The 20,506-nt window shown below is 42.9% G+C and overlaps 5 protein-coding genes across 5 annotated transcripts; 3 read left to right on the top strand and 2 right to left on the bottom strand.

The window, feature by feature from the left end:
* Positions 1-2,013: 2,013 nt before the first annotated feature.
* On the bottom strand, positions 2,014-4,689 carry LOC118512415 (N-acetylglucosamine-6-sulfatase-like). The gene is made up of 8 exons (XM_036056814.1): positions 4,287-4,689; positions 3,916-4,192; positions 3,789-3,848; positions 3,375-3,713; positions 3,121-3,295; positions 2,846-3,046; positions 2,353-2,780; positions 2,014-2,284 (listed from the first exon to the last, which is right to left on the bottom strand). The coding sequence occupies exons 2-8, from the start codon at positions 4,039-4,041 to the stop codon at positions 2,135-2,137; spliced, it is 1,479 nt and encodes a 492-aa protein (XP_035912707.1). The 5' UTR covers positions 4,042-4,192; positions 4,287-4,689; the 3' UTR covers positions 2,014-2,134.
* Positions 4,370-5,678, bottom strand: LOC118512416 (iron-sulfur cluster co-chaperone protein HscB). The gene is made up of 4 exons (XM_036056815.1): positions 5,566-5,678; positions 5,307-5,489; positions 4,705-5,221; positions 4,370-4,478 (listed from the first exon to the last, which is right to left on the bottom strand). The coding sequence occupies exons 2-3, from the start codon at positions 5,481-5,483 to the stop codon at positions 4,718-4,720; spliced, it is 681 nt and encodes a 226-aa protein (XP_035912708.1). The 5' UTR covers positions 5,484-5,489; positions 5,566-5,678; the 3' UTR covers positions 4,370-4,478; positions 4,705-4,717.
* A 598-nt stretch (positions 5,679-6,276) lies between these two features.
* LOC118512414 (chromobox protein homolog 1-like) lies at positions 6,277-11,385 on the top strand. Its single transcript, XM_036056813.1, has 4 exons — positions 6,277-6,802; positions 6,882-7,002; positions 7,073-7,210; positions 10,517-11,385. Exons 1-4 carry the CDS (start codon positions 6,707-6,709, stop codon positions 10,693-10,695), a joined length of 534 nt encoding a protein of 177 aa, XP_035912706.1. The 5' UTR covers positions 6,277-6,706; the 3' UTR covers positions 10,696-11,385.
* Positions 11,386-11,538: 153 nt separating this feature from the next.
* LOC118512413 (intraflagellar transport protein 74 homolog) lies at positions 11,539-14,827 on the top strand. The gene is made up of 5 exons (XM_036056812.1): positions 11,539-12,661; positions 12,741-12,855; positions 12,948-13,923; positions 13,990-14,507; positions 14,574-14,827. The coding sequence occupies exons 1-5, from the start codon at positions 12,501-12,503 to the stop codon at positions 14,679-14,681; spliced, it is 1,878 nt and encodes a 625-aa protein (XP_035912705.1). The 5' UTR covers positions 11,539-12,500; the 3' UTR covers positions 14,682-14,827.
* Positions 14,828-15,940: 1,113 nt separating this feature from the next.
* On the top strand, positions 15,941-19,811 carry LOC118512412 (eukaryotic translation initiation factor 3 subunit C). The gene is given in 4 exon segments (XM_036056809.1): positions 15,941-16,059; positions 16,371-16,485; positions 16,598-18,379; positions 18,381-19,811. Coding segments are annotated over 4 exon segments (2,988 nt in total). The 5' UTR covers positions 15,941-15,961; the 3' UTR covers positions 19,374-19,811.
* Positions 19,812-20,506: the final 695 nt, after the last annotated feature.

Genomic DNA, 20,506 nt, shown 5'->3' with positions numbered 1-20,506 from the left:
TGCAACCTTATGATTTCTAGGCCTGCTATTTCTGACCTTCTTAATTTATTTTAACCATAATTGGATTCTTGGTTCTACACGGAAGGGTTATTCTAAATGTGGTTCGATACGCAGCCTTCGCGTGTATCCGACCATATAATAGCGATCCTCTCAAATATCCATTAGGGATCGTTAATTACTTCCTGACCGCCGACGATATATGATGTAACTTTTACAACATTTTCTAATTTCTGGAATGAGACAAGAATGTCTAATTCCATCTTTTGTACAGCAAATATTGTTTTATGCCCGTAGAGTTTATTTTACTGTACATGAGAATAATGTATACATCCGGTGGTCTGTTCATGTCGTGCGAATGATACCAGACAACCCAGTTCGTTATTCAATTTAGCCGCTAGATAGACCATGAGAATGGATTTGGCAGTTATGGACGCTCTAACGTCACCGGTTCAGAGAATTTCTACAGCAGGCCAAGATCGTGTAATGCATGGAGCATGGAGAAAATGTACATGGAATCTTGCAGAAGTTCCAATCTGCGAGCCACGATCAAAAAGTGATGGCAATAGTCTCATTCGACTGAAGAGATCAAACGATATTGCTATTACACAAGGTACTTGTCATCATGCGTTAGAAAAACGAGCAACAATTTCTGAAACATCTGACGACGATAGAATGGGGCAACGTTTTAAAAACAACTTATTATGATTGTAACACTCAGAGTAAGCTAATAATGGGTACCATTTGCTCAAATGTTGCGTTCAAAAGAACATAGAATAAATTTTATACAAAATTATTATACAAAATGGTCTAAACGAATCTTGGGTATCGATCGAAGTGTTTTTGTTAGCAAAGCGACCAGGCCGTGCTATTGGAATTAAAACAAAAACAGAGTTTGAGTACTTACCTCACATGGGCATCCCAGGTAGAAGCACACCTGCTCTCCAACGGTAGCCGCAGTCACATCGTCACACGTCCATAGCAACAGTAGCACAAATTTAGGCACATCTCATCAGTAAGCAACGTTTGTTCTGAAATTAATTTCAGGTGGTCTCCCACTAATTTCTTTGGACAGGTCCCTTACAACGGAATCCCTAACGTGAGGCCACGTATACAAGGCAACCGACGGCGTCCTGACCGGCAGCTTTTAGATCCGTCCAAGCACCCACCGTTAGATCCGCCACTATTCGTCTGACACGCTCTTGTTATACAGGGTGCATCGAATGTCCATTTTACGGTCAAGCTGGGCTGCCTGTGGTACTCTTGGACCCTGCATAACATGAACAAGTTGATCGTTGTCTTGTGCATGGCCGATATCTAGCATCACCTTCTCGCTACTCTGCGCCCTACGACGCCCTCTCCCAGCTTGGATTGTCTTACTGCACTCCACAGTCTATCACCAGTCAGGAAAGCTTCAATTCGCATTTCGCGTAGTTCTGATCACGTAGCTTTACGATCGCACTATTTACACTTTCTGCCATCTTGCTTTCCGCACGCACTGCTACACGTTTAGTCCAATTATTTGTTGTCGATTTCCTTTTTTTAACTTCCACTTTTAACTGCAAATTATGGCCAAACACCAAAGGCAATCAATCACTTTCTCCAATCACAACGCTGTATGAACGCTGCACATTGCTCGATATTTATATCGAAATTTACAATGGTTGCTAAGAACAGCTGAATTGCTTTTGAGAACAGTCAGAAGTCTAGTTAATCCGAATCCTAAGGGAAAATATGGATTGCACCCAATACTAATAGCACTCATAGCAACCAATGGTTCATAGTAACTCATAGTACCCAGATACGGAAGGTCCGGGGTTCAAATCCCATCCGGACCATTGCCCTGTAGTGAGAATTAACTATCTAGCTACATGATATCATTAAGTGTAGTAAGTCAGAAATGGCAGGCATGACCTAGGAGATAGTTAGGCCAAATAGAGAGAGAGAGAGAGAGAGAGAGAGAGAGAGAGAATGGGAAATACTTGTACCTTATGTAAAATATAAAATACTTTTCCCTTCTTTTTAATTGTTGATTATTTTATTCGTTCATCTGTTTTTGGTAGGCTAGATTCTACATTCTAATAATCAGAACCACATTTAGAGAGACGCTACATTCAAACGATCATTCCACCGTCGATCAGTAGATTAAATTACACGTAGGTCCTACACAGGCGGACAAATTTTGCAGTGCCAAACTGTACTTTGCTCTAACAGAGGGAAGAATGTCATATGCAATGTTATCCATTTGGTACAGGTCAGTTGCAATATCGTACGCTTCGACGAAATTCTGCAAAATATCAAAAATAGTTATATCCGCAACCCCGTTAACTGCTCCCATGGGAGGTCCGTCCGTACCTGATCGTCTTTGAACTCGCAGTAAACGAAATTCATATCACGTGCCAGATGACGAACACAGTTGAATGTATTGTTCCATGCGTCCTGGCAGTGACACGCTGCATCTAGGGTGCAAAGCTGAAGCCTGTCTTCCGCTGACCACGGACACAGTGGGTTGTACGTGTCCGTGGTTCCTTCTCCCCAGTATTCAACTAAGATTTGGCGTTCAATGACATCCGCTCGATCGTTGCTCAGCGGCAATGGTCGACCATCCATAGAGAACGGAAGTTCCACGTTGGCTAGTTGAAGTATCGTTGGTACGATGTCGATTAACGCGACCGCCGATTCATGTACCGTTTTCGGACGAATGGAAGGGCCTCGGACGAGCAAAGGAACCCGAATATCTGTTTCATACGGTTGTCGTTTGTCATACGCTTGAGAGAATTGTCCTGCAGGTGATAGAAGTAAAACATTAGTAGAAGCCTCGGTTTTCCCGTATCGCTAGAGCGTTTACCTAAATGAAAACCGTTGTCGGAAGTGTAGAAAATGAAGGTCTTTTCGAGCATTTTTTTGCCCTCCAGCGCGGTGACAATGTTTTTTACCATATCATCCACTGCCATCAATGTTTGCCATCTTTTGCGATGGATAGAGTCTATTTCATCCGAAAATTCCGCCGGTAACGTTGATGGTTCCATTGTTAAGAGCCAATGTTTTTCTATTATTTGAAGAAAGGGTGAAACGGTCATTAGCAAATGTGCCCGTCATTATGTTGTAGGCTTTTTGCATTACGCAAAGGACTGGACGATATGTTGAAATTTGGTGTTCGAACTGCCTTCACGTTCGGGAAAAGTTTATCGTGCCGATGTGCTGGAGTAAACGGTGCGTGCGGTGCTGGTGGTGCGATCATCGCAAAAAACGGCTTTCCTTCGGTCACTTTCTGCAGAAACTCTATCGACTTTGAATTCTAAAAACAAATAAATGTTATCCACGGAAAATGCAGTCTATCGAACGCGTCTAGCCGCACTGCCGAGCAGACCACTCACCAGATAGTCAGTAAAATATTCATCGGAATAGTGGACTGCCTTGCCATTTTCGGTGACGGTGAAGTTGTAGTAGCGTGAATTTCCATGCAAACCGAACCATTGCGACCATCCCGATGGAACGGCCTCGGAATAATATTCGTTTAGATACTTGCCGGCGAAAAATGTCTCATACCCAGCATTGTATAGCAAAGCAGGGAGTGCCTGCGGCTCGATCTTTTTCTTCCAAAACGACCCGTAGCACCCACCGGACAGGGAATTGTTGTATGTTTTATGATTGTGAGCATATTGGCCCGTTAGAATGGAACTTCGTGAAGGACAACAAATTGGAGACGTTGTGAACTGCAAATAACCCAACAACACGCGTCAAATAACATGCATTAAAGTAAAAAACTCATGAAAACATGAACATCTTACGGCGTTGACAAAGGTTATTCCTTCGTTCGCGATCTGTTCGAGGGTTTTTGCCATCGGAGTCTGAAAATCATGGAAAGTTCGGGATTGATACTCACGCTAAAGCCAATAATGGGTCAAAGATACCTACCATACCATGCAGCATGATATCTTGGTCATCTGCAAGTATTAACACGAAATTGTACCCGCTCTTGCCGGGATCGGCCCTACCGGAAACCACCAACAGTAAACAAAGCGCCACGAAGGAATACGGCATTATGGAACAAGGATTTATTGCGATAATATTGTAACACTAATGTTTAGTTCTGCTGCTCTAGTGTGCCACCGATGGCATCAATTCCAGACCGACACATTCCTGTGCAAATCGTACGCCCACGATGAACAGCGAGGCACTTTTCACGAGAGCCCTGAATGTAATAAACAAAACTCGTCAAACTCGTGATAGGCAAGCAGCAAAGTGACAAATGCAATCAGGCACCATCGAACAACAGCCATACATACCATTTGTACTCATCGTAGTAGATATTTTTGAAGAAGCCAACGAATCCCGACGATTTCTGTACCATTGTGATGTAATTCGCGGCTTGCTCGCTTCGCACAGGGGTCAGAATATATCACCAAATCGCTGATTTCCACACAAAATCCTTCCTGCGCGTGCTAATGCTTGCTGCGATCAATTTCTATGAAATTCACACTGCAGAACTGTCAACCGTCAAAATCATCGAATTTTGTTGCATGGGCTAACTGTTTGCCTGTTTTGCTGCATGACACACATTCATATTCGTGAATATTTTAACGTTATCAAACTTGCATCTCAACGAATGTTTCACTTTATTCCTACCTACACAAACAATTAACTCATGTGGACATGCTACCTTCAATTCAGCAAAACTTTATATTGCACTCTGAATCTCTACTTAATTTTAATGATTTCATGATTTTAGATTCAGCTGCAGTAGCTTTTCTTTTATGGTGTTCTCCACGTTTAGCATATACTTTAGACGAATGATCGTCTCTTTGGCACCTTCCACATCATCCGTCTCAAAAAGATGGATAAGCTTTGAGTTGAGCGCTTCGATGTCTACCGACAATTGTGATCCTAGTTGCTGTAGTTCATCTGCGCTATGAGCATCTTCCACCGATTCGTTGACGTCCATCATGTCAAGCAGAAATTCTTTATCGACGGACGTATTTTCTTCCGAAATGGAAACTCCTTTCAACGCAAGCATGTACTTGCCTCGGTCAATTGATTTTGAAAGTGTCCTGTAAGCTTTGTTAATTAACGAGCTCCATTCCAATGCGAGTGTCTTTTCTTGTTCGGATTTTTGTGCAAACTTGTCCGGGTGTATCATACTCTGAATGTGACGATAATTTTGCACTAACGTCGAGGAATCTATCTTGAACTCTTGCTTGACCTTCAACAGCTCGAAGAAATCCTACAACGAAATCAATCAGTGGTTCGCCAGTCAACGAGCCTGATTTGTAGGCTAATACATTATGTCCCTCCTCTACGGTACTCACTTCGTCCTTCGATGTTTCGCGTATTGTGCCACAAGATGCACAGAAAAAAGTGTTCTTAACTTCTAAGCTACTGCATTTCCAACACCGTCTCCCGGCAGCGGCAAAACACCGATGCTGAATCGTTGTCAACTGCAGCCACTTCTCCAGGCCTCTCGTGAAATGTGTAATCATCAACATTGTTTCCTAAAATAGGAAAGTGAGCGATACAACCATCTGAAACATATTTACGGTGTTATTGCATATGCATTCCTCTACTTACGTTTTGTTGTTCTGCTTGTAGAAAGGTAAACAATCGACAGTTCAATACAATAGCAGGCACACATGCCGGATCATTTGACAAGTCAGGGTCACTTTGCGGACATAATCACACTTCACACTAGACAAATAACCACAATTTGGGAAAATTTTTGCTTTGTGTATATTTGATTCTGCGAAGACGGTAAAAACGCAAATACAATCATCATATTCAACCATTTTGATTGAAGGTGGTATTATTTTGGTTGTTGTAACTATCAAAGAATGTTTCAGCATACATGATTTGTTATAAATTTCTTAAAGTGAAAAATTAATCATTTATCGGATTTTTTAAATATCAATGGGCTTTGAATACATTAGAAACCAATTTTATAGTTCAGAAAAATCGAAATCCCAATTTTTTAAGCTCTAGCTTGCTAAATCTCAGAACTGCCGAACTATCGGCACAAAGCCAATCTGACGAAATGTTTTGAGCTCGGCACAAATATTTCGATATTTCGGTAAATATCGATCAAAATGCGTCAAAACTTCGTATTTAAAGAATAAAAAATGATTTATTCCTTTAAAAGTAGTTGAAAGATCATTCCTTTTGCGATTTTCCCCATCATTTTGCTATTTTTGCCGACATTGAAAATGTTGAAATGACACGAGACAACATGTTTAGCACCCCTGACCGACTCCGCCTGCGTTCGACCTGGTGTACCGACGGTACCTTGATACAACCGCTCAGTTTCAGGCCGCTTGTAATGACGGGTGTCACAAGTTTGTTTGGGCGCAAATTACGGCTTTATTAAAAATTGCTCGGCGAAAAACAGTAAAGTTGTGTTATTAACAATATTCGTTCATTGGTTTCATCAAAGTACACTGCTAACTAGCTTGGGAACTACACGCCATACACGGCATAGCGGCACATTTCATCGATTGCATTTGCAGCGCCGTACCCGAAAGCGAACGCAGCAACCGGACCACACACACGCGACGCGCTTCTCTCAAGAACTACCGTAATTTGCGCTTTAAGCTATTCGCCAGCGCCCCTAAATAGTGGAATCTCTTGAGCCTCAGTTTCCGGATTTCCCGCGAGCAGAAGTATTTGTGGTGTAGTTTGTTCAGTACGGTTAGCGATTGACGCCATCTTGGTGCAGACGATGAGCAACAAAAAGCTGAAACCCGAGGAACCGGTCGAGGAAGCGAATGAGTTTTCTGTGGAAAAGATTTTGGACAGCCGGGTCGTTAACGGCAAGGTACTGCTGTTTAAAACACTTATCGAAGACTAGCTATCGCACATATATGTTTAATTTATTCATATTCCATGCATTCCAGGTTGAATACTTTCTCAAGTGGAAAGGTTATTCCTCGGAAGAGAACACCTGGGAACCAGAGGAGAATCTGGACTGTGACGACCTCATTCAGGCTTTTAAGGAATCCCGCAAAAAGAAAGAAGGTACAAATCTACGGTGCAAACTGAAAGTGCCCCAATATCTTATTCCATTTCTAATTATACGTTCACACAGCCAAAGAAGAAAGTTCTGGAAGGAAGAGCAAGCTGAAGGACGCAACCGAGGAATCGAAGGTTGTTCCTGCTAAACGGAAAAACACGGGAGAAAAGAAAATGGGATTCGACCGGGGTTTGGTCCCGGAAGAGATTATCGGTAAGTTATTTACGTGTGTTATTCCTCTTACTCTTTCGGTTTTTTTCCTCTCTATTGCTTCACTTACGAACAAGTACACAGTATCAGCACACGGGATTCTGTTCGGATCGGTCTCCCCATATGATAATCCGTTTACATGGAGTCTGGAAGCCATGAAAGCCAGGCTACATGATGCAAGATGCCAAAAAGATTTCACTAAATAGGGGGGGGGGGGGGGGGGGGGGGGGGTGGGTTTGCGAATTTTTTTCCGTCAAAATCATCTCGATTCATCTACCCGCGTGTTTTAGAGCACTTCATGCTATCTCTCTCTTTAACCGAAAACTACCATGGCAACGCATGGAAAGTGACAGAGAGGGCTAGAGAGAAGCGAAATCTTTCCGAGATTTCAGCTCGAGGAGGCGAAATCTTTTTGACGGATAGATTTCGCATAATCCACCCTTTTTTGGGGAATTTTTTTTGGCATCTCGCATCATGTAACCTGGCTTTAAATAATAATAGCCAATATAAATGGTCAGGATAGAGGGAGGGGGCTTTAATCGAATAATAAGCAATATTTCATTCGACTTTATTCAACCATTTTTGACCACACTGTATCTTTCGCAACGTGTATTGCGGATTGCATACATTTAGGCATAAATCATACAGTGCCTTAAAAATTTTGTCAGGGGGGGGGGGCCTTTTCCAGTCTTTTACCAGTGATTTGAAATGTTATTATTCGGTAAAAGACTCGAGAAGACCACCCCCCCCCCCCCTAGAATCTTTTGTGTGCAGCACTATGGCCTGTCATTTTTATTGCACAGTGGGATTTTTGTATGGTCATAACTCGATTGATATAAACATTGTGCATTGTTCCTTAATACTGTTATTGGACAGCGTATAGAGCATGCTCATATAAATTGTAAGAAGTGATTTGAAATGTTATTATTCTTATTTTTCCGTTTTTTCTGAATATCGGGAATAACGGGCATATTAACAAGTATCCATCGAAGCAGTGTTCCGTTACAGTCCGGGAACACCGTGTATGTTGTAAGCCTGATTGGTCCCACCTAGCGTGACCAAAAATTATTACGTAGCTTCTGTAAGCCTATATAAATGGTCAGGATAAAGGGAGGGGGATTTAATCGAATAATATGCAATATTTCATTCGACTTTATTAAACCATTTTTGACCACACTGAAAGCACACTATGAAGCATTCGCAACGTGTACTGCGGATTGCATACATTGAGGTGTAAATCCTACAGTACCTAACAAATTTTGTCAGTGGGGGCCTTCTCGAGTCTTTTACCATCTGTTTACATTTTAATCCGTCAGTTAAAGGAAATAAGGGCATTTTTGAGTTTATATTAGCGAGTTCATTTGGTCGCATGAGACCAAGGTGTATGTATTTAGAAGGTGGATTTTTATCGATTTGACAGGGCGACATTTTAGTCGAGTTATGTCAGAGTTTGTTTACAAAAACATATGGTATGGGGCTACCAACATGAACAAACAGCCTCGATTCTCAGTCCTTTGACCAATTTCGCTAATTTATGGGTCATCTTCGCATATTAAGTGTTGTCCCACAGACGATTGACGATATTTGGTTGCATTTTTCGTCAAAAAATCGCAAGCGATACCACCACCGGCGCCTCCTCCGACGCTGCCGTCACTCTTCTCAATACCCTTCCCCTTGATCACCACGGAACTGTTAAGTCAGGTCGAGAAATGTCAATTTGCTCTAAACAACTCTACCTTCTATATCTACATACCTTGCATGAGACCGTGCGACCAAATCTCAGCTGTCTAATCCCATACAAATCCCGTGCGTCTAGTCTGTGTGCAATTCAAGTTAACACGTCTAAACGCGTTGCTAAGGTGAAATTTTCGTTAGCGCAACTAAAATTTCACTTAACGAGGCTAGCTGGTTAATGTTTCACAGCTGTGAAACTTCCTGACAACTTGATTGTGAATTTGCTTGTTAATCGATGAATTTTATTTTTATTTTCGAATGATGCTCCGTTAATGAGAGCGGAGCACAAGATAAAAAATATGTTTTGATTGTTATTTTTCGATTTAAATCGATTTAAATCGTGTTTTTATCGATTATTAATAATTATTAATTTTAATTTTAAGTAATTTTGGCCATTTTTATAAAAAATGTAGCAATTTTTTAAATTTCCACGGAAAAAGACATTTTTCGAACTTAGTAACCAGTACAATTTCTGTGTGTCGTGTATGGGCACCAACGGAATTTCAGTGAAATGAAAGTAAACATGAAACTTAACAAGGAGTGAAACTTGCTTCCGTCTAAAAACGCTTTAAAATTCATCATCGGCTAGCAAGTCAGTTCTCTTTGCAATGGAACCATCCGACTGGGATTTTATACCGATCCTGCCGGTGGAAAAATCGGTTCCAGTGTTAGTCATGCACACATACAACATCTCATTTGATATGGTTGACACATGTATGTACATGACGCTATAAAATTAGGCCAAGACGTGAAGTTCGTTCAATCAGCAACAGCAAGTACAACCAGTAGGAATCTCATTATTCCCTATCTCAAAACAATTATAACGAGCACCGTACAAAACTGTTTAAAACTGAGCCTTGCTAAAAAGTTACCAAATTTCTTATTTAAGTCCTTACCCATTGTCTTTGGGACACTTTGGGTTAATAGTTTGTAGCAAGAAGTAATATACAACGAGGTTATGTATAATTTACAGACACACTTGTTTACAGTTACAGTTTAATCGCTCACCGTTTGCTTCGACTCACGAGCTGCCTGCTGTGATTCACTTGCCATTACCATCGAATGCGCGACACTATAGTCGAATCGCATGCCGTTACTATGGAATCACGTGGCGGTTGCTATGGTTTAGGAAATGTTAGTACATTTTAAATTTGCTGTTTCTTTCAAACAAATGATTATGTCCTATAGCTAAAACTCAACGATAGTTTTAAATACTAAAAGCAATAGAAAGCAATAATGCAAACTATTTTACACGTGTTTTACATATTGTTTCATAGCAACCGGGCTATTCATTACATCAAATACCTCATGCAGGAGCAATCAAAAATCCATGTATATTGGCACGAGATTTCATGGTAACGGCATGTGATTCGGTTTTTATGTCGCGCATTCGATGGTAAGGGCATGCAAATTGAAGCAAGCAGCTCGTGAGTCGAAGCAAACGGTGAGCGATTCGACTGTAACTGTAAACAGGTGTAATTTAAGAAGCAAAGTAGAACAGTATATATGTACCAAAAGTAAGCTAGGATTTCATATGCAGTGGATGCTTAACGTTATTTTTTACTTTATTCTTAGGCGCAACCGATGACCATGGAAAGTTGATGTTTTTAATGAAATGGAAAAACGCAGCAAATGCCGACTTAGTACCCGCCGAACAAGCCAACGTTAAATGCCCACAAATTGTGATCAAATTTTATGAATCTAGACTAACATGGCAATCGGCTGACTCAAGGACTGAAGCGCGAGGAGAATAGGAAGTAAAGTGGATCTTTTATTGTGTATGTTTTACGACATTCTGTTTTCGGTTTTGTTTACTGTATGCTTTACTCGGTTATAAGTCTTCATGTAGCACCGCATCAACATGATCAACAAGATCAACCAAACACTTAACCAACGTAAAGACCGTTATGGTTCCAAGCTCGAATCACGCCAAGGCCGAAAGTCTAGCGCAAATATGTAGCGTTTTATCTAAATGCATTATTTATTGACTGCGCCACATGCAGTAATTTGAAAATGTTCGCGTTGGTTGCATTGGACGTAAACATATTCCGCATCGCAGTTAAATTTGCTAAAACATCAAGCATAACTTACTTGCTTATGTTGATTTTGATAAACATCCTCATTCATAAAACTTACAAAACATTAGCTTCCAGAACTTTAAAACAGACTTAATTCAAAAGCGCATGGGTTCGCGCATGATCTCAGTTCTTGGTGCTGATCGAGCTTGTAGAAGTTGTAACCTTAGACCATAACTCGAAAATATCTGCAGATTTTTCGACGTTCTTAACATCACAACAATTATTTCATGATTATTCGTGTAAGGGAATGATGACACCGATGATCAAAAGTAAACAAAATACGAAAATGAATGTAATTATTGTAAAATAAACTTTTGTCTTCAACACTTTACTTATGTTTTACATAAAACAAATATTTGGTTAGAATTATCATTTTTGTCAAATATCTCTTGTAAAACGATACTTTATATCCGAACAAGCAGTGCAGAATTTTCGTATTTTACTGACAAATGAATCTACGTAGTTTTTGCGGACAACCAGTTCTATCCAGTATTCAACCAGTCTTGCGCTCTAAACTTGGTTCAAAAGTCCTTTTGACGGTTTTGGCGGAATCCGGAGAGCTCCGATTTTTTTGGAATCGATTCTGAAGAGTAGGTCAATTTCGAAAGCGCAATAAAACGTCAATATTTAATCAACCAAAAATCATCAGTTTGTATTTTTCTTGCATTTTTTAAAAAATAAAAGTAATGAATATTAATAAACAATTAAAAATTCAATCCCGGAATAGGAATCGGATTCGGAACCGGATCCGGAATCGGATTCGGAACCAAGTAGTTCTGATTCCTAGCGCCCATCAATAGAATACCTATGGGTCTTGTTCCTATCTATTTTCGGGATCGGAATTAATTAATCGAACATTAGAATTAATCGTTAGTAGTAGTGTAACTGCTAGTGCTATGTTAGCAGTGTATTGTAACACGCGTATAGTAGTTTAGTGTGTAGTGTGTGTCGTAACACGCGCGGTGCGTGCGTAAGACGTATGAAGGAGGGTTTACACGTCATCACATATCCATTGGATCCACCAGACATGCTTTGTGTATAAGAACGGTTTAGCTTTACAGGCTGAGTCGTCCGGGGACATTTTAATGGCATGAATAGCTCCAGTGTAGAAAAATGACACTATATTTAATTGTTTCAAGTGGTCTCTTTCTTAAAAACATAAAAAAAAAAAGATTAAAACCATTGTCTTAAACATTGTTTTTTCGTAAAGTAATTCGGCGTAAACTTTTGCTACAGAAAGGAACATATTGTAATGTAAGATTAATAGTTAACATGAATTCAAATATTAGTCAAACATTCATTCAATATTCAAATATTGAAAACGACCTACCGTTTATGCCAAAAACAAAAAATGGAATACGCGTAACCAAGGCAACCGATGCAGGCCAACGAGCCAAACATAGTTACGATTCCAGTTACGTGGTTCGATTCGGACTGGATTTTCGCCAAAGTTGCAATATAAATATCACTTCTGGGTATTCATGGAAGACGTCAACAATAACTCTTCGGCACGATCCTATCCAGATCGTCCAGCATCAAGAAGAGGGTTGGGATCTAGCGCCAATCTAAGAGCATCGAACAACTCTGGCAATTCGGCAACACCAAGTCCTGTTGCCATCATACGACCCGGAACAGCTATGAAGTAAGCGTTTGTTTAATTTGTACATAATATTAATCCTCGATTATCAGCTCTCATACCGTGTATGTTCCAAATTTTAAAGACCACCTTCAGCGTTACGGAGTGGAACTGCAAGTAGACTACTGGCAAACAATGGAATTCCCATCGGTTCATCAACATCTCAGCGCATTGGGACAGCTTTAGGAAACGCTGGAAATGTAAGTGGAAATTATGTTGTCTATTCCGTTCATACACATACGATAGGTTATAGGTTTAGTTAAGCTATTTCTTACATTCATTACTTTTGCAGAGAATGGCTGAACGACCGATAACACAGCATGGCATTAGTGGTCTCGCCACATCCTATGGTCGGCTAGGAACTGCGGCCAGTAGTAATCGTCAAATTAAAGACAAGCGCTACTGGCATGCGGTATTGCAAAGCAAAATACAAGAAATCAACCAAGAAACGACCAAATTGTTGAAAGAGAAAAAGTTTCTCGATCGCGAACGATCGGCACGGAAGCTGTACGAAAAACGGGTCAAAGAGGCGGCCAAGGAACTGACAAACTTACAGTCTACCCTAACGTCCATGAATCTGGCGTTGGACAACTGTACCTCGGGTATGACGCGCCAGCATCTGTTGAATGAAACTGTAGCACTGCGGGAACGCAACGAACACATTCAGGAACAGTTGGAGCTGATCTTCAAACAGCGGCAACAGAAGGACAACGAAAACAAGGAGCTTGACAGGGAAACTGAGAAGGAGAAAAATAAGGTGATTGAAATGATAAACTCACTTCCTGAGGAAGATCAACACAAGTATCGAGAATACCAAACGCTGTCGGAAAACCTTCGCAAGCAGAACGCCATTTACCACACCCAGATTAGTGAGATGGAGAAGCAAAAGGAGCGATTGAATACGATGATTATGAACTCGCAGACCCGTTCCGAGGCGCATCGCCTTAAATCGAAGCTGAAGGAACTGCTCAACAAGCGGAACGCTTTGCGCGAGGAGGAAAACAACCGTCTTTCGCCGGCACAGGAGCGCGAAAAACTGATCAACGATGTACGCTCGAACAACCAGGCACTGGCCAGCATTGGGAAGCAGCTGAAAATTGTTGAAGACCAATTGATTGAGAAGAAGGAAACGTTGCAGCAGATAGACCAAGATCTGGAGGAAGGCAACTCGGAACGGCACGTCAAGTACAAGGAGCTCAAGAAACGTGACGAAGTAATGTCGTCATTCATGGACAGTTTTAAGAGTAACATGAATCTGGAACAGCAATGTAAGTCCCAATCGATTGGACCAAATTTCGTGTGCACTCTAATTTGCTCTGGTTTTGCATTTTCAGGCATAGATACTTTGAAGAACCAAATCACGTACGCTATTGAGCAAATTACATTGCAAGGCATCAACATGAAAGGGGTCGGATACGATAAACTCGAGGGTGGATTTACGTCTAAAAATGATCTCAACTCCCACTCCGGATTGATCAAGGAATATAAAAAGCTTGGCATCCAACTCAAGCAGCTGCAAATACTGGAAAAACGGACAATGCAGCAGGTGAATGCTCTACGGCAGGAAGAAACAGAGGCACTGCAGAACATTCAAAAGTACGCCAACTTGGAGGTGCCTCGTGCGGATGCAATTGTGAAAATGAACGACCTTACAGCAGTACTGCAAGAAATGGAAGATAAGAAACGTGTCACGGAGAATGTGGTCGAAGAGGCACGCAACCGTAACCATGAGATAAAATTCAGCCTCAAAAGTAACGACACATACCGGCAAATATCGCATCTGGAAGATAAGCTGGTCGATTTAATGAAGGAAAGTAAAACGCTCCAGGAAGCGATCAATCATATGCAGCAGGTAAACGTTTGCTCAGAAAGCTGTGAGTTGTGAAGTAAAAAAAACCCCTTCAACGTTTCGTTTTAGGAAAATAACTACACAACAACACGTTCGGAAGTCCATGATTTAGTGAACCAACACAACACACTTTTAAGCAGTGAAATGGAGAGTATTTCTGCGAATCGTGTGATTTAAATTGAGATGCACATTTTGGTAAGTATCCAGTTGAGTGTTACTGACTACGTGCACACAGCATGGACGAGCAGCGAGCAGTATATGGGAAGATGCCGATTTGGTTATTATAAATACTAACCATAAAATAAAAACAAACCATAACCATAGATAACCAACTGTTTCTGGTTGTTTAAATGTCGAGGCTGCAGACTTCTTCGTCGATTGTGATACTCCCCTAATATTGCACGGCGGCTAGTATTCGCTTGCTCTTCGCAGTAAACCCAACGTTTTTTTTTTTCTTATTTTTCTTCAACGTTTATTTATAATTTACCGTGACAAGTTGCATGATGATTTGTACTGCCATGGACAGTTCTTGGTGGAAAATGTGTATGACCTAATGATACACCTGTTTACAGTTACAGTCGAATCGCTTACCGTTTGCATCGATTTGCATGCCATTACCATCGAATGAGCGACACTTTGGTCGAATCACATGCCGTTACTATGGAATCACGTGCCGGTAGCTATGATTTAGGAAAGTTAGCACATTTCAAATACGCTGTTTTCCTCGAACAAATAGTTTTTTCCTGTCGTCATACGACACGGATAATTTTACCTATTTAAAGAAATAGAAAGCAATAATGCAAACTATTTTATGCGTGTTTTACATATTGTGTCAAAGTAAAAATGAGCGGTACATACCATCTATTTCCAAGAATTCAACGAAAAATTGAAACATATTTTATATATAGAACATATTGAAAAAGAAAAATGTAAACAAATTGCTTCAAGATTTTTCCAAGTTTCCTTTGCCATTCGAACACGCTCATTTCCGCTAGTTTAATGTATAGATCACCAATGAACTCTAGCTAGAAAAGCTAGTCTCGCTACTGTTCGATGTTGGTATTGTATGACACATTTTCTTGCCATTTATGTTTTATTAGCCGTTTATTCGTATAAAAATACCAGCAAAATGTTTTCTAATGATGACAGCCTAACCGGGCTATTCATTACATCAAATGTTTCATACAGGAGCAATCAAAAATCCATGTATATTGGCACGTGATTCCATGGTAACGGCATGTGATTCGGTCGTTATGTCGCGCATTCGATGGTAAGGGCATGCAAATCGAAGCAGGCAGCTCATGAGTCGAAGCAAGCGGTGAGCGATTCGACTGTAACTGTAAACAGTTGAATATTTTACCTTCTATTCACAATGTATTTTCACCAGGAGCATCTGACTGACGTTTCGGGAAACAAACCGGTTTGCGATGTTTATTTCCGAAATATGCCGAAGCGCGATGATTTCTTTTCTCCCGAACTTTGACAACTCTCGCTATCCAGTCCGTCAAGTTAGACGTGTGCGTGCACCTCGAAAACTCCAAAAACTCTGGAAAAAGTGAGTTTTATCCACATATCGTTCAGCTAGTTCACATTATTCGCTTTCCAAGCTTACCTTAAGTTTGTATGCAAGTGTAATCAAGTGCGGGGAGTGTAAAATATCTTTCATCTGTTTCTATTTGTGTCGTGCGTGGCAGCTGCCGTAAGCTCGCTGTGAATGATATTTCCTAACCTTAAAAATCATCCTTTCTCGGCTTGATTTCACTCGTATTTGTGGCCAATTTACCGCTGCCCTCCGTAAAAGTCGTGAAAATGAGAGGCAAAATCTGTAACTAATCGAAATTTGACTCCAATTCCGTCTGCCTACAGTCTAACTCCAACTGGTGTTACGATGTCTCGTTTCTTCGCCGGTGGCTCGGACTCTGATTCCGATAGCTCCTCTGATAGTGAGCCAGTGATTCGTCAGCAAGTGGCACAGTTCACGGTAAGTTTTTTGTTATTACGGTTATTTTTATATACGGTGTTATTTTCTTTTGCTTGCTAAAAGAACCCGGTTGTTAATTTTGGTTCGCTTGTGTGTTTTCGCGTGCATACAGTTCAGCGATGAGGAGGAAGACGTCAAGCGCGTTGTTCGCTCGAAAAAGGAAAAGCGCTACGAGGATCTGACCAACATCATCAAAAGTATCCGCAATCATAAGAAGATCAAGGATATGTCGAGTGTGCTGACCAGCTTTGAAGAGTTCATGCGCGCTTACACGAAGGCTCTGCCGGTCGTTATGAAGGAGGAAGGTGGGGTGACGCCTCGCATTGTTGTTAGGGCGCTTGCAGAATTGGAGGACTTTGTCAACGAGAGCTGGGACGACAAAGATAGCCGCAAGAACCTGTCGAAGAACAACAACAAAGCGCTAGGCACCTTGCGACAGAAGTTCCGCAAGTACATCAAGGATTTCGAGTCCGATATGAAGCGTTTCCGTGCCGCGCCGGAAGAGTTTGCCGAAGAAGAGGAGGAAGACGAGCGTGAAGACGAAAAGGGTTCGGACGATGAGCAGGAGAAGGTGGTTGTGCAGCCGGATGTGCCGAAAGCGGTATCCTTCAAGAAGGAACCGGAAAAGGTGAAGCCGGTCAAACCGGCCGATGATTCCGATTCGTCGGACTGGGGCAGTGATTCCGATTCGGACAGCACTTCGTCGGATGAGGACGCGAAGTATACAAGCATTCGTGACCGGTTCTTGAAGAAGCCTGAGAAGGGCACGGACGAACTGTCGGCCGCTCCTGCCGGTGCTGCGGGTGACGATGCGTTCAAGAAAGAAAAGAAGAAAAAGACGGCCGAGTCCCTGAGCAAGAAGAAGAAGCCTAAGCAGGACGAAATGTTCGACGAGAACGAGGAGGAGGAGGAAGGATGGAAGGTGGTGAACGGAACTCGGTCCGGCGCCTCGGAACAACCGAAAATGTTCGCCAAGGATGCCGAAATCGACACCAAACTGGTCGTGAACAAGTTGAACGAGGTGATGGCGGCCCGCGGTAAAAAGCGAACTGATCGAAAGATGCAGATCGAATTCCTCCGCGAGTTGCGTACCATCTCCGAGACGAACAACCTCGGTCCGGCAGTGGTGGCCAAGATTCGATTCAACATCGTTTCGGCCATATTTGACTACAATCCAAAGGTGTCCGGGGCAATGAAGCTTGAGCACTGGAGCAAGCTGCTGGAAGAAATCCAGGAGCTGCTTAAATTGCTTCTGGAGCACGAAGACGTGCATCTGTCCGAGTCGATACTGGATGAGTACGAGGAATACGACACGGCTCCGTTCAAGATTCGCGGCTGCATGCTGACAGCAGTGGAACGTTTGGATGACGAGTTTGTAAAGCTGTTGAAGGAGTGCGACCCGCACAGTAACGAGTACGTAGACCGGTTGAAGGACGAGGTACCGGTCACGGGCATTATCGACCAGGTCGTAACTTACGTCGAACGGCTAGGAAATGAAATGGAAATCTGTCGCATCTACCTGCGTAAGATCGACCATCTGTACTACAAATTCGACCCGAACGTGTTGAAGAAGCGAAAGGGACAGCTGCCCGCGAATACCGTTACGTCGGTAGAAGAAATGGACAAGCTTTGCCGCTACATCTACGCCAAGGATCAGACCGATCGGCTGCGCACGCGAGCCATCCTGTCTCACATCTTCCATCACGCATTGCACGACAACTGGTTCCAGGCACGCGATCTGGTGCTGATGTCACACCTCCAGGAAACTATCCACCATTCCGATCCCTCAACGCAGATTCTCTATAACCGAATGATGGCCAATCTGGGCTTGTGTGCCTTCCGCCATGGCAACATTAAGGATGCCCATCTTTGTTTGGTCGACCTGATGATGACCGGGTAAGCCGAAGGAACTGCTCGCCCAGGGTCTTGTGCCACAGCGTCAGCACGAGCGTTCGCTGGAGCAGGAGAAGATCGAGAAACAGCGCCAGATGCCGTTCCACATGCACATCAACCTAGAGCTGCTTGAATGCGTTTATCTGGTGTCGGCAATGCTGCTCGAGATTCCGTACATGGCCGCACACGAGTTCGATGCCCGTCGCCGTATGATCAGCAAAACCTTCTACCAGCAGCTCAGATCATCCGAACGGCAATCTTTGGTCGGGCCGCCGGAGTCGATGCGAGAGCACGTAGTTGCGGCGGCGAAAGCTATGCGCCACGGTGACTGGAACGCCTGTGCCAACTTCATCGTAAACAAGAAGATGAACGTCAAGGTGTGGGATCTGTTTTACGAAGCAAACCGTGTGCGAGAGATGATGATCAAATTCATTAAGGAAGAATCACTGCGCACCTATCTCTTCACGTACTCGAACGTGTTCGCCTCGATCAGCGTGCCGCACCTGGCAGAGATGTTCAAGCTACCGAAAAGCAAGGTCCACTCGCTGATCAGCAAGATGATCATCAACGAGGAGCTGATGGCGTCACTGGACGATCCAACTGAAACGATTGTGATGCATCGGTCGGAACCATCGCGTCTGCAGGCGCTGTCGATGCAGCTGGCCGACAAGGTCACCAATCTGGTGGACGCCAACGAGCGCATCTTCGAGATGAAGCAGGGCAACTTCTTCCAGCGTGGCGGCAACCAGGGATACAATCGCGATCGTCAGAATTACCGCAACCAGAACCAAAATCAAAACTGGAACAACAATCGCCGCCAGGATAACCGCAACCGGGGCAACCGCGGTAACCAGAACCGTGGCGAGGGACGGGAGCAGCGTGAACACCACCGTGATCACCACCGTGAGCAGCGTGACCACCGAGAGCACCAGCGAGAATACCGAGAGCAGCGCGACCAGATGCGCAACGTTGACTATCAGAACAAGGCAGAGTAAACGTTTGGCTAGTTGCGTTACAAGTCGTCCGGCCAACGCGACGTTCTGTCAGTAGCAGAATAGGCGAAGCAGCCAGTCACAGACAGCTTGGCGCGTTAAAACATACTATCGACATCTTTTTCGTCTTACCCGCAGTACAGTGTCCTAAATTTGCATAGAACTGTTGAAATTACGGATGACGACCAGTAATACAGCGTTGTTCCCCGTTTTCTACACTCTAGGTTCTAGCAGGGCAGTATTCCATCGATTACATATTATGCAGATAAAGTTCGTAAAAGTACAGCTCCGCGGAAAACGCAACTTTTACCCATCATCAATAAATGAGCGACATATGATTGCCATTTGTGCGAAACAGCCAGCCGCGCCCAGTATTGTGCGCCGTGCGCGATGCTGCAATTTCAACCGCTTGGCATGTTGTGTCGTTCGCGGAGCAAAACACAGCGTGAGTGCCTGTTTGTGAAAGAAACACCATGAAAAGGAGGAAAGTTGTGGGAAAAGTATCGAAACCAGTGCCAAAAACACTTGGCGAATGGATGGAGAATACGGCCACAGGTAAGTGGGCTACGTTGTTTAACGCTATCATTCTGTACTCTGTTTGTATTTGTATTATGTATTTTGCATTTTGTTTGATTCTGTATTCTTGAATTGACTAACTTGGTCGAAATGCTAAGCAGCCTTGTCGTCAAAACAGAGGAAAAATGCTGATTTTGTTTGAAAATCTTTGAAAGTTGAGATATCGTACGTATGAAATTGCACACGCTGAGTAGTTAGTCCTGCGCAAACGGAGACGGTTTTGATGGGACTTGAACCACGGTCCTGCCGTGTGAAGGTCGTGCAAAGAGGTGTCGTTGGCTTGGCCTGCGCCTATGGAGCACGTGTTAAAGACATGACCTGGTGTTCAAACTGTTCCCACGAAACACGGTCCATGGCTGCACGCTCCTTCACCTACGGCTGCATCCAATCTCCCTCCGGTCTGACTTTAATGTGTCCTAGTGGATTGGAAATTGCAGCCTCGAAGCAAACATATATTTCCTCCAGACTTTAACAAACACTTACTTACTTATCAGGCGCTACAACCGCTTTGCGGCCTTGGCCTGCTACAACAATCCTCGATACCGCTCACGGTTTAGCGC

This window comes from Anopheles stephensi, chromosome 3 (assembly GCF_013141755.1).
Source record: "Anopheles stephensi strain Indian chromosome 3, UCI_ANSTEP_V1.0, whole genome shotgun sequence".
Classification (NCBI taxonomy): Eukaryota; Metazoa; Arthropoda; class Insecta; order Diptera; family Culicidae; genus Anopheles; species Anopheles stephensi.
Note: the sequence above shows the minus strand (reverse complement) of the source record. Positions and strands in the feature narration are given on the sequence as shown.